We start from the raw sequence: 19,541 nt of genomic DNA, 5'->3' as shown, positions 1-19,541 counted from the left end.
AGCCGAGCTACCCTCAACACCCGTCTAGCCGACCTCGCCAAACGCATGATGTGACCTCTCAACGGGTTCGGCCTCGCCAACAACCGCACCCACATGTGCGCCCACATCCTCCTACGTGGCCGTACATTACAACGCCACCGCGCCACGCTTCGATAGCTGGCCCTCGACAGTCAAAGGACAACACTATGACTACTCCGGCCATACTCTGCTACGACTGTCAATGCCTTACCGTTCTTGAGAACGGACAGCACCACACACCACCGGCCAGCCTTAGCTGCGCGCCATTCGGCTCAGAGCCACGCCCCCTCTCATGATGAGGGCGGACAGTATTTCTGCCACCTGGGTTTCTTCACTGGGACTATAAACAATCCGGTCAGGTAACTTCTAAGGGACTTTTTGGCTGGACTAAATTTACCCCACTTTAACTTGATCGTCGGAGAGTCCTCATCGGAGACACCGGTGAGGCTTTGTGCAGGTCCACCGTCGCCACCGCGCAGGAGGTGGCCCCTGTCTTCTTCCTCCAACCATCGGCGGCTCCCTCAACTCCACCAGCGTAGTCACCCTCGAGCCAAATTTGAACTACAACAGTACCCACGCCATCTAATTCTGTTAAAAAATTAATGATTTTAAATTAAAATGACTAAAATATTCTTAATGGGTAGATATGCAAAAAAAAATATATATTTATAAAGCGATTGCAATAGGAAACAAAATAATAGTTTTTAACATTTTTTTGAGGTTAAAACTTTATTTTTACCTATTATAAGTGGTAAGCTTGCATCCCTTGCAACTATCCTGGTCTTAAACTTGTAGGAGGCTTTACCTTTGCAATTATAATTTATATCATGAAACCACATCAATCACAAGAGGACATATTAGCTTTTCTTCATCAATTGTCACCATCTATAAAAACTAAAGCCGATTTGTAAGACTGACCTACCAACTTATCAAAATCTTCTCTAATTAGATTGTAGAGAATCCATAACCAACAAAATTTTGTCAAAAGTACCTTTCATCCATCACTCCATTTATAATAAGGTTTGTCCAATAGCTACGCCTCTATGCCTGGTAACTAGAGATTCTAAGTTCAAGTTTTAGATGATGCATCTCTAAAACATTTTGACTTGGATGATTATAGCATAAGTGAATCTCTTCCCTTATCTGCCTCTCTCAACAACAACAACAACAAAAGAAAAACAGAACTATACTAGAATCAAATAATTGATTTAGGTAGCAGAATGAGAGGAGATGAGCATGATTTATATACATATATAAATATAAATATATTAATATTAGTATTTACATTTGTGCAAATGCATGTTTTAGAAATATAAACCGATACTTATCAACAAATCTAAATGAGGATTTCATGAAACAACATATTTTTGGGGTCATAGTTGTATCCTTCGCATGAACGAAGAATTCACCTTCCTTTGCACAAATCCACCATTGAATCATCCACTGTTTGCTTTGAGATTTGTGCAAGCAGACAAGTAATGAAGTTCAGAGTACTTTGAGATCTGTGTGGTGGGTGATCCAATGGTGGATAGGCACAAAGAAAGGTGAATCCTTCTTTTCAGCAAAGTATACAACTGCAGTCCACACATTTGTCAATAACTAGAGTGGTTTCAAGCCTTAGAAAGAAATATGATATGTGAAAAAAAGCATGGAAGAGAAACTTAACATGGACTCAACTTGATTTCTTTAGTATAGATCACCATATCATTTTATTAAGTAACTCATTCTTACTTCTTATCAGTTAACAACATTAAGGTACTAGAAATGCAGAAAAAAATGATGACAATGTACCTCCCTCTGCATTGCAGTTTCTATGTTAAAATTTGATCAATAACTAGACCTAAATAAAAACTAAAGTAACACAATAAGGGAACATCAAAAGAAAATACAGACAAAAGACACAAAATACCTAAATAAAAATGGGTTTTACTCTATCAGAGAGAATACAGAATATGAAAATAAGAAAAAAAAACAGCTACAAATCTGAACTTGATGGAGGTTTTTTCTGTTCTTTACATCTTCTTGTCTTCCTTTTTTTTGGTCATTATACATTACATGAATTTCCACAAAGAAGATAAATGAATTGTTAGAATAAAATCAAAAGAGAGCCTAAAATTAACCTTTCTCTAATTCTTCTTCTCCAGTAAGAAGGTACCTTCATTGAAATAAACAAAACAAGAAAGTTTCAAATATTGAAAACTAAAAAAGGGAAAAATGGAAATAAAACAGAATACTATTTTTTAATTTATAAAATAATGTTACTTTAAATTTTATCCCACAGCCTCACCATATCAATTGACTATTTATCTTGCAAGTTAACGATACTGCCGGTAACATTGTGGTGTTTTACTGCTAGTGAACTTCCATCATGTTGGAAGAATTTCAAAGACTAGGCAAACACATGGTGACAAAAATCTTCAAGTCAATAAAAACAAAGAATGGTTCATAGACCTCGACTCATCTTGACTAACTCAAATACCAACCAGGTGGTAAATGAAAGATTTCATTCAAAGTGATATGTAGTCCATGACTGACATTGGATAACACTCCAGATATTTTGACACAAGAGTTTGATCAAACTTTCTAGCACATACAGCAAGCCGATCAGCAAGTTTGTTTGCTCCTGGAGAAATAACAGAATGAAGACTTTATAAATATCCTGCAGTTTTTTTCATTGTATTAAATGGTGCTTTTGATGTGCCATCATGGAGAGGCTTCATCACTGATCACAATGCATGCCATATGACTATCAGTAAAGAACACTATATTTTTTTTACCAAAAAAAAGAGCATTATATTTTTGTACTATAAAAAAGAACATTATATTTTTGTGCCAAAAAAAAAGAACATTAATTTTTCACTCCTGCTCCTAGCACTATCTTTATGCCATGAAGAATAAATTGATATTGTTTCCAGAGGCTCCTAAGATATAGCAGGTTCTGCTTATCCTTGCACAGTAGCATTTTTTGGGAATGTAATTCTAAGTAGGCATTATCTGAGCAAAGAGCAATGCATCAAATATCATGTCGAACAAAGAAGAACCACGTTGCATTTGCTTCAAACTTCACAGGAAACGGTGAGGATACTACTGGCGAATATTGCTTGCCCCTTTTTACTGTACCAGTCACTCCTGTAATGTTTGAAGTCTTAAATGCTTGTACTTCTGCTCCATATTGGCAGACCTTGCACATTCTGTTAGGCCTTTGGCTACAAGTGTCTTCAGGATTTCAACCCCTTCTTGCAAAGCAGAATCAATCTGGCTCAAGCAGGACAATGCATTAAACAAAATAAGACTCCATTAGGTAGCACAATGAAGAAATCAGTTGCCAAAGCTTACAATCTGGATTTAAAGAAGAGAGACTAGCAAAGAATCTGTAAAACACTGCCTAGAACTTTTACTACACATAGATCTCCTGTTTTCACTCACCAAAGAAGATCATATTTTTAATGCATATTAGACTCAAGTATGAAATATTCATCAAGTTTTCATGCAGTGAGGATTATAAAGGGTATTTCACCAAGCAGATATCACAGAAAATTTCATTTCATAAATGCAATTTCAGTTCACGTTAATGCAATCCATGAAATTTTCTCACTTAAAGCACCAAGAATCATCACAATTAACTATGGCACTTTTTGTGAACTAGTGCATGCTTTACCCAAAGAAGTTAAGTCAAATCATGCCAAAAATCATGTTCTAAGATCACATCCTAAAGTTTGAATTCAATAAGTATTTACAATAACATAATTATAAGCTTTGTACCACCATGCAAAAAAAGTTATACTGGTTTAGGGACACTTGACATAGAAAATTTTTTACAGACTAACAGTAGCAGGATATCAGACCCATTAATAAATGGTATCTAACAAACAAAACTAGAGCTGAACTTACTCTCTCACGGGCTGTTCTGTTGAATTTCTGGAGCAGAAAAGCCTTAGGATCCATCTGTCCTGGTGGTCTTCCAATTCCTTAAACAATGAGGAACCTGGTAAGTGCTTTGATCAACATAACCTTTTTCAACCACAAAAAAATCAGTTGCAACTAGAATACCAACCGATTCTTAATCTCCCAAATTCTCTGTTCCCCCTAAAATGGTAGATGACACTCTTCATCCTGACAAATGAAAAAAAAAAAATATAGGATGCACAAAAAAAAAAAAATTGAGGTTGAGGCTTCCATTATTATCAAAGTATTTTACGACTAAACAAAGTTCTAGATGTTCAATTATAGAAATAAAATCAAAATTAAAAAAACTAACAAGTTGTTCTAAAGGTTTCAAATTGCAAAAGTGTTGCTTTTAATCTACTCTATACATCTCTACTAGTTATAATGTCAACTCTTCAAGCCTCTGACAGTGAGGCCGCCAATGAGGTCCTCTTCTTAGACGCCTGTCCCTAAGCCCATTCATAACCAAAAAAAGGGGGTTTACCAGCGCACAATCCATCTCTTTGGTTCTAACCTGACCTAGATACCTGATGTGGATCTAATGTCTTCTCGACTGCATACATATAGAAACTCTTATCTTTACTAACTGCAATGCTCTTGGTATGGTTATTGCTATTACTTTTAACACAGGTTGAGAATATGCATGACTAGTTGTTATATCACACTAGTGGAGAATGGTGGTGAGGATACAAAATGAGAGACAATGAGAAAATGTCGCCTCATGCAAGGTATATCTCAATTGTTAAAAGCAATCTCATGTAAAGTATCCCAGGTTCAATTCCTCATCTATGTGCATACCATATAATATCATGCAGGGAATTCTTTGCAGCATGAATATATGAAAGCAACTTTAAGTTTGCTTTGTTGATACCCTTTATGGCGTCCGTGTCCTCCTTTTGGTTGTATACGTAGCACTCCACATGACAAGTCCATATCGTCATACATCTACAATTATAGGGCAGAATACATAATTTTTCAGTATAGCATCGCAAACGTAGATAAGCAAAACTGAATTTTAAAAAGTAAGTTAAGTTAGGCGATTACCACGATAACACGATTCAAAGGCAGTTTATAATATGCTGCAAGTGGCCCAGTCTGCAATAATTGCAAACAAAAGGGGAAATTAAAATTGGCACTTTCTCTCTCTCTCTCTCTTTTTTTTGAGAATACAGTGGTTATCACCACCACTCATGTTTGAACCTGACACCTCTCACTAGGAGAGATGGGTGCCAACCAGCTGAGCTACCAACTATTGCCCACCTTCAAGAGGTTTTTACAAGCCTAAACATTATTTTTTAGGTGATTTAATTAAATTTATATAAATCTAGGATTCTAAATTGCATATAACTAGAATAATACCAAAGTGATCAAATATTAATTGTCAATCATCTTCGAGTTCTATATATGGCAATTTAATATCAAGAAGGATCACTTATTTCAAGATAAATTATTAAGACAGATTCCAAGCATGTTCAAAAAAATAAAGAACTTGAAAAAAAGAATATTATAAGAAAAATAAATATCCAGTCATTATATTTAAAAATTTCACTCTTGATAGAGTGAGATATTCACATCCACATAATAATGTAGACGATGTTATATGCATAGCTAATCATGTGAAATTGCTTTTACTTCTAATTCACTCATTGATTACAGAAGGACCACTGGAAGTGTCTTTCATCATGCATGTTGCATTCCATAACTCTTTTATAGGGAGATCAATAACTGTATTCCACAAGCATATAACTGGAACCAAGGTTCGCATCTCGATACCAAACCTCATACCAGTAACATATTGGTACAATATCGATATGCATGGTATGCTTGTCGGTTCAACGTACCAAGACTCGATATGCCCTCCGTACTGAGTCTCGGATTGGTATCGGTAGATACACCCACTATAGGGCAGCCACACTAGTACGGCGAACTTTGGTTGGAACCTTATTTGCACTCAACCCAATGTTATCAAAAAGGTTTAATGACCACCTCACACTCTTTATTTCTCAAGTGCTTAGATGCTTTTATGCATTTAAAGAGACTACAAAATGTCTAAGTGGAAAATTAGCAATGCACAAAAAGTAATCATTGAACATAAAAAGTTAAAACTATTAAATAAAATAGTACTTGAGACTTGAGAGCCTGTTTTAGCATAGTAATGACATGTTAACCTAAACAAATAACAACATCCCCTATGCACTATGCTCAAATTTCAAGCATGTAATGCAATGCATAGGGCTAGCCGACAAACTGATGATCGATATTCAAAAATACAAGCTATAAAGTTGCAAGGTTTAAAGTTAAGTTTAAAGTACCTAACTAATAAACAAAAAACGTGGGAGCATAGCTGCTAATATTCAAAATAATTGAGGATGTATTAGTATTATTGGTGAATTGAAATGTTATAATCCATTAAAAAACCTTCAGTGGAGGGATTGTCTGGCTTAAAGAAAACGTAAGGCTAATAAACACATCTAACAAAGAGAAACTGATAGAGTATGTTGAATACTTAGTATAAACAAATTATCTGTTTCGGAGGTGCTTACGGATTCACCACTCAGATTCATATAAGTTTGTGGCTTTGCAAGAAGAACTGGTGTGCCCCCAACCATTCCTGAAGAAAGGAGGAATCAAAAAAGCAAACTTGCATAAAACGACGAAATTTTTACACATCCATTACCCAAGAAATGGATAACTGACCTTCGCCGAAAAGGGCTTTGCAGTGGACCGTGGTCATCGGAATGAGCTGCGACCGCGCAAATGCGTCTATCATATCAAATCCAACCTGAAACAGAATCAAAATTACGTCACAGTGGTGCTGATCGTGATTAAAATTTCTCCTTTTTGTTAGAACGAGAGGAGGGAGGAAGAGATACGTTGTGCCGTGTGGACTGGTATTTCTCGCCGGGGTTGCCGAGGCCGATGAAGAGCCATGGCTTGGGGCACGAGGAGGTGGACGAAGAGGAGGCCGTGCAGAGGAATCGCCTCAGAAGTCTGTGAGACGAAAGCATGGACTTCCAACTCTCGAGTAGGGCCGGCACTGATGGCGGTTGTGGCGGAGGGGTGAGCGAGAAGAGAGAGAAAGAGAGGACGAGAGAGCGGTGGCCGCACTGGCGGGGGGCGGTCGGAGATCGGCGGCAAGAATTGTTCCGGCGACGGCACTGGGGAGGGGAACAAGAGGAGAGAACCCTTCGAACCAGAAACGGGTTCAGTTGGCTTAGAAGAGGGTCGGTTGGGTCCAAGCGAGCCGGAACCCTCGGATCTGCATCAAACTCCGTGTAAAGCACAAATCTTGATGTAATTTCTGGTCTTATGCGGATCCAAGGGTCCTCGGTCCGATAACCGTCGGATCTTGATTCCTAATTTGCGACTGGTCCAGTGCCGACTCCACCCACTCTTGCCGTTTTCTTGGCTCGTCGAAGGCCGGAGGTTTCTGCAACAAAAAAAAGAAAAAGGGGGGGCGGAAGCCATGGAGAAGATGAGGGGAGCACTGGAAAAGGCGAAGATGCTCGTCGGCATGGAGGTCGACGAGGAGGCCTCCCCCCAGCAGGAGCCTTCCTTCTTCGACGACTTCAATCGCGACTGCACCCTCTCCACCCAGCAGGTATAACCTTTCTTCTCTCCATCTAATCTGCCTTCAAATCCCTCTCAAACTCGGTTGCTTGTTCAATTCTTTCCTTAGATCACCTGTTTTTAGCTAATCTCGATCAAATATGTACTTATTTTGTGTAGGAAATCTAGTTGTGAAAAGATTTAGGGAGTGGAGGTATTGTTAGATCAGTTGGTGCGTTTTTACGCTGAGATCCGGTGGAGCATTGCATAGATCTAGGGATTTTTTGGTAGTGGAGTTATCCATTTAGTGGCACGATTAGTGCCGGCCAATCTCGTGGATCCGTCGTTAATGAAAGAATCGAGCTACATGGGCTGTAAGATATAGATCTTGAGCTGCTTAATCATTAGTGTGTGCTGTTGGCTTTGTGGAGATACCTAATTTGTTTGGGAAATAGTAAAGGATTTAGTTTGATTTTCAGGATATTGGAAAGTCCTTTATTTTGTAGCTATGGATTGTTACATAGAGAAGCCTTGAGGTAGCATATTAATGGTCTTTGATTTGGTGTTTAAACTTCTTAGTGGATAGGCCTTTGATTTATTGACGGATGAATAGGATGGTTTGGGTGGAGTGGCAAATTGTTATGTGGTGGCTTTGAGAGGCCTGCTGCTAAAGAGCATTGAAATAGTGGTAAATTTGTGGGGTTTATATTATTTAGGAATGATTTTGTCAGATGGCACCTTTAGTTTGGCATCCTAGAAAACATAGGCATTTTTATGCTCTTTCTGCAATTAAATTGTTTTTGTTTAGAGATACTGTTTTTTGAAATGTGGTATAGATTGGTTGAACTTTTAAAAGGAAAAGAGAAAAAGAAAGAGGAATCCTTAGTCAAGCATAAAGGAATTTTGAGTTAGTCTGCAATTTTGTTTCTTGGATTCAAAATCAAGGAATGCAATTTATTGTAGTTCAAGAGCTCGAAAGTATAGGGTTTGAATCGCTTTTTTGAATTTTGGATCCCCATTGTTTAGAAGGTGTTACGTTTACGATATTTACTTGTTTTCTTAGGGACCTTAGTATGAAGGATTTGGTGGTCAAATGGGGTGGAAAAATGTAATTTGTCATTCATTAAAAGCGAGAGCTCATTATAGAAGTGGCAGATATTTGTGTTCATTGCATTCCAGCTGAATCTTGAGCAACATATTTCATTCCGTGCCATGAAGATTTTGAGCTGCTTTAAGATGCTGTGGTGGCATTTTTAATATCAGTTTTTGCGTATAAATATTAGAATTTACATGAATACCCTCTCAAAATTAATATTTGCATGTGTACCCTCATGAAACACTTATTATGTATATTTTTTCTTTTTCTTTTTCTTTGCATATGTATCTATGCCATCTAACACTATTAAAAAATTAGTAGTTTAAAATTGAAATGATGGAAATACCCTTAATAGATAAACATGTAAAAAAATATTTATAAGAGTATACATGCAAATAGCAATTTTGGAGGGTATTCATATAATTTCACATTTTCAGGAGGGTATAAATATAAAATAAATTCTTGGATTGTTGCATAAATATCCTCCTAAATATTGAAATTTGCATGCACACCTTCCCAAATTGATATTTATATGCATGCCCTTACAAAACACTATTTTTGTATAAATACCTTTAACGTAGTGATTCAGCTGACGTGATTAGTGAAAGAATTTTCATTATTCTTTTTGTTATCTAATTATCGAATCAATCTTTTTCTTGAGCAATATTTTTACAGAAAACATTTAGGAGTAGGCATTAAACTAAAATCTGAGTGTTAAAACAAGTTGAAATAGACATAAATAAAATTAGAATTTTTTGCATGTAAACCCTCCTAAATATGTAAAATTGCACGAATGCCTTCATAAAGTTGCTATTTGCATATATACGCTTATGAATGTTTTTTTTTTTGCATGGCTATCCATTAAGGGTATTTCAGTCATTTTTAATTTTAAACCATTAGTTTCATAACGGCGTTAGATAGTGTGGGCATATATGCAAGACAAAAGAAAAAAGAAGGGTATACATGCAAAACAAGTGTTTTATAAGGGCATACATGCAAATATCAATTTTGGGAGAGTATTCATGCAACTTTTAATATTTAGGAGGATATGTACATAAAAAACCCTTTTAATATTTGATGTTGGCCGGTACTGCTCTTTTGACAGCTTCTGATTTCCATTGATGCCATATGCTATTATCATTAAGAAGTTTTTCCTGCTATTCTTGATGTAAAGGGTTTTAAAAAGTACTTATGGTCATTTATGGAGGGACCTCTTTTTTTTTTTTTGCCCCAACTAAGAGTAATCATCACAAATCTTATTCTTTTTTGCTTCCTCCCTCTAAGAATAATGACCACAACAAAAGGCCTGGTTGGCAATTATAATAAACATTGTTGCAACAGTTTACATGGTTGTATGCAATATATTCTGGGCCTTCTTCATGTAATCTGAAAAAAATTACACAATGATTATGTTTGCATGTAATGGTTGATCCATTCGAAGACATCCTTCACTGCATCTACCAAATACTGAAGATATTGTAGAATGCTTGTGGATTCTTTTAATTCGCAGATCTGACAGATGCAGAAACGTGTATAAGTAATGATTTATATAAATAAATAATTTGAAGTTGATATACACAAGAATATTTGCACACATCCATATGTAAGTGGATGCATACATAACGACACGCATAAATACATACAATCATAGTATATACATGGTCACGTACGTACCAAACCAATGAGCTTATTCAGAACTTCAAACTAACTTGTTTAGATATATTCTAGAATAGTTAAAAACTTTACAGAATAAAGTTTCAAAGTAAACTGTAAAAAATATGGAGAAGAAAAAAGTCAAGAGAAATGGCAAGGGAGACAAAAAGAAAAGCATTCCATTACCTTGTAGATGCTTATATCACATTCAGTAGAGGTTCATATGATTAGGTAGGCGGGATCAAAACTTGAAAATCCAAAAGAAAAAAAAGAGCTGATTCATGTCTATAGATCCCCAACCTAGGCTCAGTTATTCAACTGAATCTGGTTATGTTTTGTTAAATGTGAACTCAACTTGCGCAAACAAAACTTTGCTGCATGTGTATCTCTTTAAAATTGGTCAAAAGTCGTGTCGAGCCAAAAAGTCAGACACCATATGAACTTGACCTGAAATTGGATGCCTTGCTTGAACCCAGTTTAAATGCACAACCTAGGCCTAAGTCTGCACCTGTAACCATTATGGGCCAATTGTGGGTCATGCCAAACCTGTAATTAACCTGACTGGTTGGCACTCTTAACTGCTTGGTTTTACATATTGAAGAGATATAAGCAAAATGAGAGGGAAAAATTAAAGTGGTACTAGGTAAGTGGAAGGAAAAAACTAGAATAATGAAATCAATAAAATTCAGCAATATAGTATGAAGTTGCTATAAGTGGGTCAGATTGAAGTAAACAAAATACCTAGTGAATATGTCGCACCCAGTCTGGTCAATAACAAAATTACTTGTTTTAGACTCTTCATTGACAAAAAACAATACTTCTAAAGAGAGCAAGCAAGACTTTACATTTCAAATCACATAACTTGGTCAAAGTCCTTAACTTAATATTACCTGTTAATAGCCTTTTTTGATTCTTCCAGCATTTTAGTAATACTAAAATACAAAGAAAAAGATCCTGATTATTTAGATTTAATTACTAAAATTATATGTCTCCAATAGTAGATATCTCATAATTAATTCTCAAGTTAAAGTTCTTGGACAGTCTAACTGGCTAATGGCTATTTACAATTTCAGATTTCCATTATGTAATCTGACAAACTTTCATGCAAATTTATCTGATGCTTATTACATTAGATCTTTATTTTTGCTGTCAAATAATGTCTGTCTATTTCTGAACTTTTTTTTGAGACAAAGTATTTGATATAATTAGTAACAAGATTGATGAAATTCGTGTCTACTTTGATAACTTTCATTTCTGTTATCATAATTGTTTGTTTGCTAGCTGTTGTCCAGTATTAGCGGACTCTTAAAGGCTGGGTTAGATTTTATTTCCAACCCAATTGGATAAGGATATATGAATTTCATCATTCCTTCTACTGTTTGTATTTAACAGAGATTGTCCTTGTTCTAGAACTGATATACGAATGTTATCCATTTGATCAGAGATTATATGGCTTCGCTACATGTTTGGTCGCAGGTTTAGCCTGTACTTTCCTGGTAAGCTTAGCATCTGTATATTTCTCTTCAGGATTTTTACACTGTATTTGTAATTGCTTATTCTATTGCTTTTATAATTGAATTTCTGACCTGCATGTGATGTTGGTCCATGCTTACATTGATAGTGATTTCTTCAAATTGTTTTTATCCTCATGATCTTTATAATGTATTTGATGTTGAACGATTGTTTATTCATTCTTAAAAATGATTGGCAACTATCTGCTATGATGTCAATAATTTTTTCATTGTTTTCTTGGTACTTCTGTTTGGAGATTTATTATCAAGAAGTACTTTTTGCCTCTTTTATTCATGTTAAGCTGTTCCCAGTGATTAGGTGTTTTATGTCATTCTTTGGAAGCTTTAACAACATGATTTTCATATGATTTTTGGTATGAAAATATTCAATTAACTATTCATTCATTTTAGGGATTTTTTTCTCAATGACCTTATTTATAAATTTCTATGAAGACTATTTACTTAGCCATCACGAGCTTTTCGAAATCTTTTATCACACCTTTTATCCAGTTTTACTAGGGCATCCTAGCCTTCCTGAACCTTCCACACAAATACACTGCATTCTTCTTATTGCTGCTTTCTAGTCTTTAATATCAACTTAGCATTCTAATCAGTTCTTCATTGCTATATCACCAAACAATGCAACTTTTGAATATAATACTACCTTCCAATATATTTTCTTTAATCTTTTTCTTATATCTTCCATCGAGCTTTCTTGTGTCTCTTTTTTTACTCATCCACATAGTTCATCACTTTGTCCTATTGGGCTTCCTCTAGTTTTCATTGTACATTAACCTAGCATCTGAATCAGTTTTTGACCATTTTATCGTCTATCATTGTAACTCTTCTAAAAACTGCCATTACCACTACATTGGCAGTTACTTCGTTGCTTACTATTGTGACCATCCTACATTATCGTCCTCAACAATGCCCTACAGAATTTTATGTAATTTTATCTTGAAATTACACACTCGCTACCTTTTTATAGCTTGCTGCAAGTATCTTTAAATATGAAAATTTATAAGTAAAATATAACACATAAATCACTGAAGTAGTCTATTGTCAATCTAATTTTGGTCAGGTTCATTTACATTTCCTATTAGTAATACATTTCATTTTTTTAGTTTGATTGTTTTAGGAAACTTATCTTATGAAAGAATTACCCTTTTTAATTTATTTTATTTTTCAACCCTTTGAGGCCTCAATTCATGCATTGCATTTTGCTTTGGATCATAACAATATATCAACCATCACACAAGATATATCATAGTCACTTGTCAATGCTTCCACTCTACGAGCCCCTCCCATAACTTCATAATGTAAGTGGTGAACTCTCTCCATGATAGTTTTAACAATTTTCAATGACAGTTTCTAGATATATAAATCTATAAATTGAATAAGTAGTCGTTGTTCAACTTGTTTTGTTGGGCCATTTAGTTTCAGTGATGTTGTGGATGATTACTATGATTTAGGCCCTGTTTGGGAGAGCTGTTGGCAGTAGAGCTGTTGGAAGTAGAGCTGTCTGAAGTAGAGCTGTTATAAAAAGCTGTTTGCTGTTTGGTAACTACATTCGTAAAGTGCTGTGGTACTTTGTTTTGTGTTTGGTAAACAAACTGAGAAAGTACTTTTATATGACAAAATTACCATAAAGGACATTGCATAGTATTATACAACAGAACATAATAAAACATAACATAAATTAATACATAAATATACGATATAGTATAATATTATTGTAATATAAAATAATATTATGTTAATATAGCATAATAGTAATATAATTATTAGAGTAAATTAATATTTAGTAATATAACATAATATTAAATTATTTAATATAACATATTAATGTATTATGATATAATGTAATATATATTATATTTATAGTATGATACAATAATAAAAGTATAAAATATTATAATTATTAGTATAAATTAATTTCTCATAATATAACATAATATTAAATTATTTAAAATAACATATTAATGTATTATAATGTAATGTAATATAATACAATATTTATAGTATAATACAATAATAAAGGTATAAAATATTATAATTATTATTATAAATTAATTTTCCATAATATAACATAATATTAAATTATTTAAAATAACATATTAATGTATTATAATGTAATGTAATATAATATAATATTTATAGTATAATACAAAAATAAAGGTATAGAATATTATAATTATTAGTATAAATTAATTTTCCATAATATAACATAATATTAAATTATTTAACATAACATATTAATGTATTATGATATAATATGATATTATATTTATAGTATAATACAAAAATAAAGGTATAAAATATTATAATTATTAGTATAAAATAATTTTTCATAATAATTTTCCATAAAATAATTTTCCGCGGTCCAGGGGCTCTTCTTCGTGGTCCACGCTCGAGGAGGACCTCAGCGTGGGCCGCGAGGTTGATGATAAAAAAAAAACAATAGATTGATTTTGGAAGGTATGGAAAAGGATTAAAATTTTTTTCTTCTAAAATGTGGTTCAAGAGATGCATATAAAAATTGAAAAGAAAAATACCTTTTCTTACGGAAGGGAGTCTGACGGCTTGGGTTCTTGGCTCCAGCAGATTTTTAGGTTTATACAGGGATAAACTATGTAATTATGTTATTTTAATATGGGTATTTTTGTCAAAAATACAACTTTCCAAAAAAGCTGAAACAGCTTCCTTCCAAAAGCTCCAAATTGGAGCTTCCTCCCAAAAGCTGTTTTCAGCTTCCCGCAAAAGCTGAAACAGCTTGTTGAAAAATTTACCAAACACAGTTTTTCATCTAAAAGTATTTTTGGAGGGCCAGAAAGTGCTTTCTGGCCCTCCAAAAGCTCCCCCAAACAGGGCCTTAGACATCTCTGTGCTTCTCTTCCCCTGTGCATGTGGCTTATCTCATTTTACCCAAGTGATAGGAAGAGTGTGTATTTGAAACACTTGCACTAGTAACTGGGTTGAACATTAAACATCAAATAGAAAAACAAAGAATCTTATTTCATGGCTTTTTTATACATCTATTTTTATTTTTTTTGAATAGTGCTATGAGTTATTGATGCTTTCTTTTCTTTTTTTTTTTCCTTCATTTTTGTGGCAGTCAATGCTTGTTTTCTTCAGGCCAATCAAATTCGCGATAACATTCACTTTTGGGAATTTGCTTGCACTTGGAAGGTCCGTACCCAAGTTCAGTGAAAGCTACTTTTTTTTGATTGCATGATATAAGTTGCTTCTTGTTGTTTGTCTGCGTTACATTATATATGATCAAATGAGAAATATGTCAAAAGAGACACTGTTATCTGGTAGGATGATTCCATTCTGTTTTTGCTAAATATATCTCCTTTTCTTGCAATCTTTTTTGTGCAAAATGGTGAGAAACTACTATTAATTGTAAGTCTTTGTATAGGAGGAGACTTTCAGTCAGAACTAGGTGACAAAAAAAAAAGAATTGTTCATGCATGTTTGCTCCAAAAAAAAGTTCATGCATGTCAATAGAGTTTATTTTTGTGATTCTAACAATAGATTCAGGGAAGTTTGCTTTATGTTTCTGAGACAGCTAAAGGTTTTGTGTTTTATTTGATATATTGTCCTTGAAAAATTTTCACCTATGATCTACTTTGTATTTTTTGAATAGTTGCATCATGTGGTTTTTATTTATCATCCATCCTATGTACATTAAGAAATTTTCTATGCTCTTTTACCATCGATTTTTTCCCTGAGTTATTAAAGCTTAGGTTTTTATATTTAATTCTTTTTCGAGGCGGTATCTCAGTTACTTTTCCCCCTTAATCTTTTTTTCCCAGGATACTAAATTTGAAATTTTTTGGATGGCAGCACAACATTTCTTATAGGCCCCAAACGACAAGTTGACATGATGCTTGATCCTGTTCGTATATATGCAACTGCTTTATACATTGCAAGTATGATAGTAGCTTTGTTTTGTGCTCTTTACGTAAGTATGTTGGAACCTCATTTTACATTGAATTGTCCATTTCATGTTTCATCTGTATGCTGTATCATGTGGTTCACTATACATTTCAAGTAACACAGGTCCACAGTAGACTCTTGACACTTCTGGCTATAATTCTAGAGTTTGGTGCTCTGGTATGGTAAGTCATTCTTCGACATTCCATACATGATATTTCAGTTTCTTGTTTTATGGATATTTACTCATTACTCACTTGTTATGTTAGTTTATTCATCTTTTTTTTTGAGGGCATACTTTCATTGACATGTTTTTTCTTTTTAATTTTTTATTCTAATGGTTTTTTTTGGGAGAGAACTTAGATCTTAAGCTCATTTGTTCCATCATCACCATATATTTATTTCTTTGGTTGGTGCAATTGCTTGCTTTCTATTCTCAAAAGACAAATGGCTTTTAAGTGATAACTTCTTGTAATATCAATGTCATGTCATGGTTAAGGTTTGTTTCCATTTTGTTTATCTTAACCAACAAGCCTTATCCAATCTATATGATCTATGATCTATAAGTTTTTAGAATGTTTTTTCCCTCTAAATTGGTGCCATTTCTGGCAAAAACATCTTTGAGAAGGGAGGGTCTATGGGGTAAAATGTGTAAGGCCAGTTGGTGGGTAGAGAGACCTGGCTTATGCACTCTAAATTCATACAACTGAGCAGTAACGACCCTAGGTTTTCTCAAGACTTAAGAGTAGTCTAGATGAAGAAGGAAGCTAGATTATAGATGGAAAGAAAGCTTGGTACCTCTGCAGGGCTCAAAATTGATGAGAGCAAGACCCATGGGACCCTTGACATTAGTTGCCAGAAGTTATGAGAGGCTATCCCTGATAAATTAGGGAACCCTTGATGATCATGTGCTGTGAAGACAGATGCTGGGCTGTCTGTCTCATTTGTGTAAGACTTGTTAGATGGCTTATTTGTATGTTAAATTCATACAAATAAGGAGGGGCTAGTGGTCTAAGTGGTATGGTCATGCCAGATGAATGCTAGTGGTGATCCCAATAAAGAGGGGCTGCAAGGGGAAGACTAAGGAAACCAGTATATGAGGTTAATTTAAAGACTTGATCTGCCCCTTGGTAGCTAATTGGCAATGAATATTTGTGAGACCTGTTTCAAGTGCTAGAGTTTTTCCACCTCATACTTGCTTCTTTATGTGACATCGCATGTTCCATATGGTCTGTCATCATAATGGCTCTTTTTTTCTCCAAATGATATAATGCACTTGGCATAATACCTTGGTTACTTTTGCAATGGCATGTAGAATCATCCTATAGACACTTACAGAGATATCTATCCTGTTTGCCATCATCAATATGTGATCCTTGTTCAGCTTCACAAGGTCCTTGCTTCCAACTTTTCTTGTTTGTGGTGTTAGAAATCTTAGAACTTCGTTTAGGTTGAATCTATACCTTAGTTTTCTTGTTTGTTGCATTTGCTTGATCATGGCCCAACGGTTCATTTCATATTTCCAGGTACAGTCTCAGTTACATTCCATTTGCACGTTCAATTGTTTCCAAAATTATGGCATCGTGCTTCGACACCGAGTTTTAAGCTTGACTTCACCAAATGCTGAAAGAGCAGAGCAGCAGGCTCTGCTCACGGGTTACCTGATAGCTGAAGTTTGTGCTCAAACACACAGCAGCAGGCTCTTGTTGTAATTCTGAACATGAACAACATGTGCAGCTGACGTCGAAAATTGGGCTTTGCCCTGATTGCGTATTGTCTATTCTTACATCATTCTGTCAATGTGGCATTCAAAAAGTGAAGTACAGGTTAGGGTTCGGCATGGTTTGAGGCATTGGATGACTGTGTCGATCACATCTATATGTTGTCATGCAAAGACACTGTGGTCTGATGGGTAATTTGGCAATGTAATCCAGATGTGGTTTATTTGTTGGTTTTATTTTACTTTTGTCGTTGGATCAAGTTGTTTAGATAGAACTGCTCCATAGCATTGTGCAGCTTCTTTGTTAGAGAAGGGAGCTAGTATTTCTTTTATTTTCTTTTTCACCTTTGATACAAAAAAGCATGATGCCTATTGTGTAAATGTGAGATAGCACATTAAATTCTTAATTTGCGAAGTTTGTTCTCATGCATCTCTCTATGCAGTACATCCTGCAATGCAGAAGTCGAAGTTGGCTAGATGGCCAGGTTGTTTGTTGATGCTTTGATGTTATTGTAGCACTCGACGGCGAAGCAGCTACCGGAAATGAGCAGTGAAGCACCCCCTTGACCTTGCTTGATTGCAACATGAAGTGTGACTTACCGAAGGGAGCTAGTATTACTTTTGATTTCTTTTTCTCCTTTGATACAAAAGAGCATGATGCATGTTGTGTAAATGCGAGATAGTGTATTAATTCTCAATTTGCGAAGGTAGTTCTCATGCATCCCTCTATGCAGTACATCCTGAAATGCAGAAGTCGAAGTTGGCTAGATGGCCAGGTTGCTTGTTGATGCTTTGATGTCATTGGACCACTCGACGGGGAAGCATCTACTGGAAATGAGCAGTGAAGCACCTCCTTGACCTTGCTTGATTGCAACATGAAGTGTGACTAGGGAGCTAGTATTACTTTTGTTTTCTTTCTCTCCTTTGATACAAAAGAGCATGATGCCTGCTGTGTAAATGTGAGATAGCGCATTAAATTCTCAATCTGCGAAGTTAGTTCTCATGCATCCCTCTATGCAATACATTCTGCAATGCGGTAAGTTGAAGTTGGCTAGATGGGCAGGTTTCTTGTTGATATTTTGATGTTCTTGTAGCACTCGATGGCGAAGCAGCTACTGGAAATGAGGAGTGAAGCACCCCCTCGACCCTGCTTGATTGCAACATGAAGTGTAACCTACAACCTTCAATCTCCAGGTTTTAAACTTTCCGTGAGATCACCATGCGAGGAAGGAAACAGAAAGATGTGCTCTCCTGATTTCACCCTATAGGAAATGGAACAAAACCAACTCCTCCAAGAGTACGTGGATTCTGATAAATAAATTGTTTTCTTTTTAAATGAATTGATCTAAGAGTAAAACTAAAAGGTTGCATCATTAAAAAAAAAAAGAAAAGAGAAGAAGAGGCCATTTATCAATTTTACTTTGGTTGGATGATAGTTTTATCTAGGTTCATGAGATTGGTGATATGGTCCAAAAAATGGAGGAATAAATCAAAATAAATATATTATATCACTTTGATGTATTTTCAATCAAAAAGGGAAATTTGCAATTGTTTTTTTATTTCTCTTTTTTTTATGGCTTGAGTTTTTTTATCCAGTTTTCAAATTTTTAAGTTTTGATGCCCTTGGTTCCATGACTAAGCTGCGACTTCAAATGTGCATGGCATGTTCAACATACGTGTATGGTATTATAAGAAAACATTCATAGGAGATAAAGTTAGTGTTGGCCTTCACATGAGCAAGTAATTGGAGCTTATCTATTAAAATAAGATATGCAACCATCCAAAATTTTAAAACAAGAATTCCAACCCCCAAAACATAGTGATGGTATTCTCCAAATTATTCAAATATTTCTTGAATTATTCCTTTTATTTCCTCTTGGTCAAATAATTCTCCAAATTATTCTCCACAAACAAATCAAAGTAGAATGATTTACTCAAAAAATATTAAAAATATAATATTTGCTCATTTAATTGACCATGATTTTACACTTGGTCTGCCAAAAAAAGCATGTAGAATCTAATCCTGTAAACACTTACACTGGCTCGAAAAATCCGAATATATTCCAAATCAATGATGTTAAACTTTGTTTCTAATGATGGAGCTTTTTGC

General features: G+C 34.9%; 2 protein-coding genes across 4 annotated transcripts; one reads left to right on the top strand and one right to left on the bottom strand.

Annotated features, from left to right (window-relative positions):
* Positions 1-2,767: 2,767 nt before the first annotated feature.
* LOC103720829 (Peptidyl-tRNA hydrolase family protein) lies at positions 2,768-7,145 on the bottom strand. Of its 3 annotated transcripts, none has more exons than XM_088720281.2 (8): positions 6,837-7,145; positions 6,661-6,745; positions 6,507-6,574; positions 5,008-5,058; positions 4,835-4,908; positions 4,073-4,131; positions 3,910-4,003; positions 2,768-3,273 (listed from the first exon to the last, which is right to left on the bottom strand). In XM_088720281.2, exons 1-8 carry the CDS (start codon positions 6,969-6,971, stop codon positions 3,237-3,239), a joined length of 603 nt encoding a protein of 200 aa, XP_088576407.1. In that variant the 5' UTR covers positions 6,972-7,145; the 3' UTR covers positions 2,768-3,236. The 3 variants fall into 3 exon arrangements, with proteins under 3 accessions (XP_088576407.1, XP_008808969.1, XP_026665690.1); XM_008810747.5 differs by having other exon boundaries at positions 3,910-3,986; XM_026809889.4 differs by lacking the exon at positions 5,008-5,058 and having other exon boundaries at positions 3,910-3,986.
* Positions 7,146-7,296: 151 nt separating this feature from the next.
* Positions 7,297-17,855, top strand: LOC103720828 (Got1/Sft2-like vescicle transport protein family). The gene is made up of 6 exons (XM_008810746.6): positions 7,297-7,564; positions 11,704-11,757; positions 14,888-14,961; positions 15,622-15,739; positions 15,838-15,896; positions 17,238-17,855. The coding sequence occupies exons 1-6, from the start codon at positions 7,430-7,432 to the stop codon at positions 17,314-17,316; spliced, it is 519 nt and encodes a 172-aa protein (XP_008808968.2). The 5' UTR covers positions 7,297-7,429; the 3' UTR covers positions 17,317-17,855.
* Positions 17,856-19,541: the final 1,686 nt, after the last annotated feature.

Source organism: Phoenix dactylifera, chromosome 4 (assembly GCF_051530095.1).
Source record: "Phoenix dactylifera cultivar Ajwa chromosome 4, Ajwa_hap1_PhDact_Kaust_v1.1, whole genome shotgun sequence".
Classification (NCBI taxonomy): domain Eukaryota; kingdom Viridiplantae; phylum Streptophyta; class Magnoliopsida; order Arecales; family Arecaceae; genus Phoenix; species Phoenix dactylifera.
Note: the sequence above shows the minus strand (reverse complement) of the source record. Positions and strands in the feature narration are given on the sequence as shown.

What these genes read in the sequence shown, in the direction of transcription:
- LOC103720828 (XM_008810746.6), top strand. Translation starts at nt 7,430, where the DNA reads ATGGAGAAGATGAGGGGAGCACTGGAAAAGGCGAAGATGCTCGTCGGC. An exon ending in GTTTAGCCTGTACTTTCCTG is followed by an intron (nt 11,758 to 14,887) that starts GTAAGCTTAGCA and finishes TTTTTGTGGCAG; the next exon opens with TCAATGCTTGTTTTCTTCAG. An exon ending in GAGTTTGGTGCTCTGGTATG is followed by an intron (nt 15,897 to 17,237) that starts GTAAGTCATTCT and finishes TCATATTTCCAG; the next exon opens with GTACAGTCTCAGTTACATTC.
- LOC103720829 (XM_008810747.5), bottom strand. Translation starts at nt 6,971, where the DNA reads ATGCTTTCGTCTCACAGACTTCTGAGGCGATTCCTCTGCACGGCCTCC. An exon ending in CTTTGAATCGTGTTATCGTG is followed by an intron (nt 4,909 to 5,007) that starts GTAATCGCCTAA and finishes CTATAATTGTAG; the next exon opens with ATGTATGACGATATGGACTT. An exon ending in GGACACGGACGCCATAAAGG is followed by an intron (nt 4,132 to 4,834) that starts GTATCAACAAAG and finishes TTCATTTGTCAG; the next exon opens with GATGAAGAGTGTCATCTACC.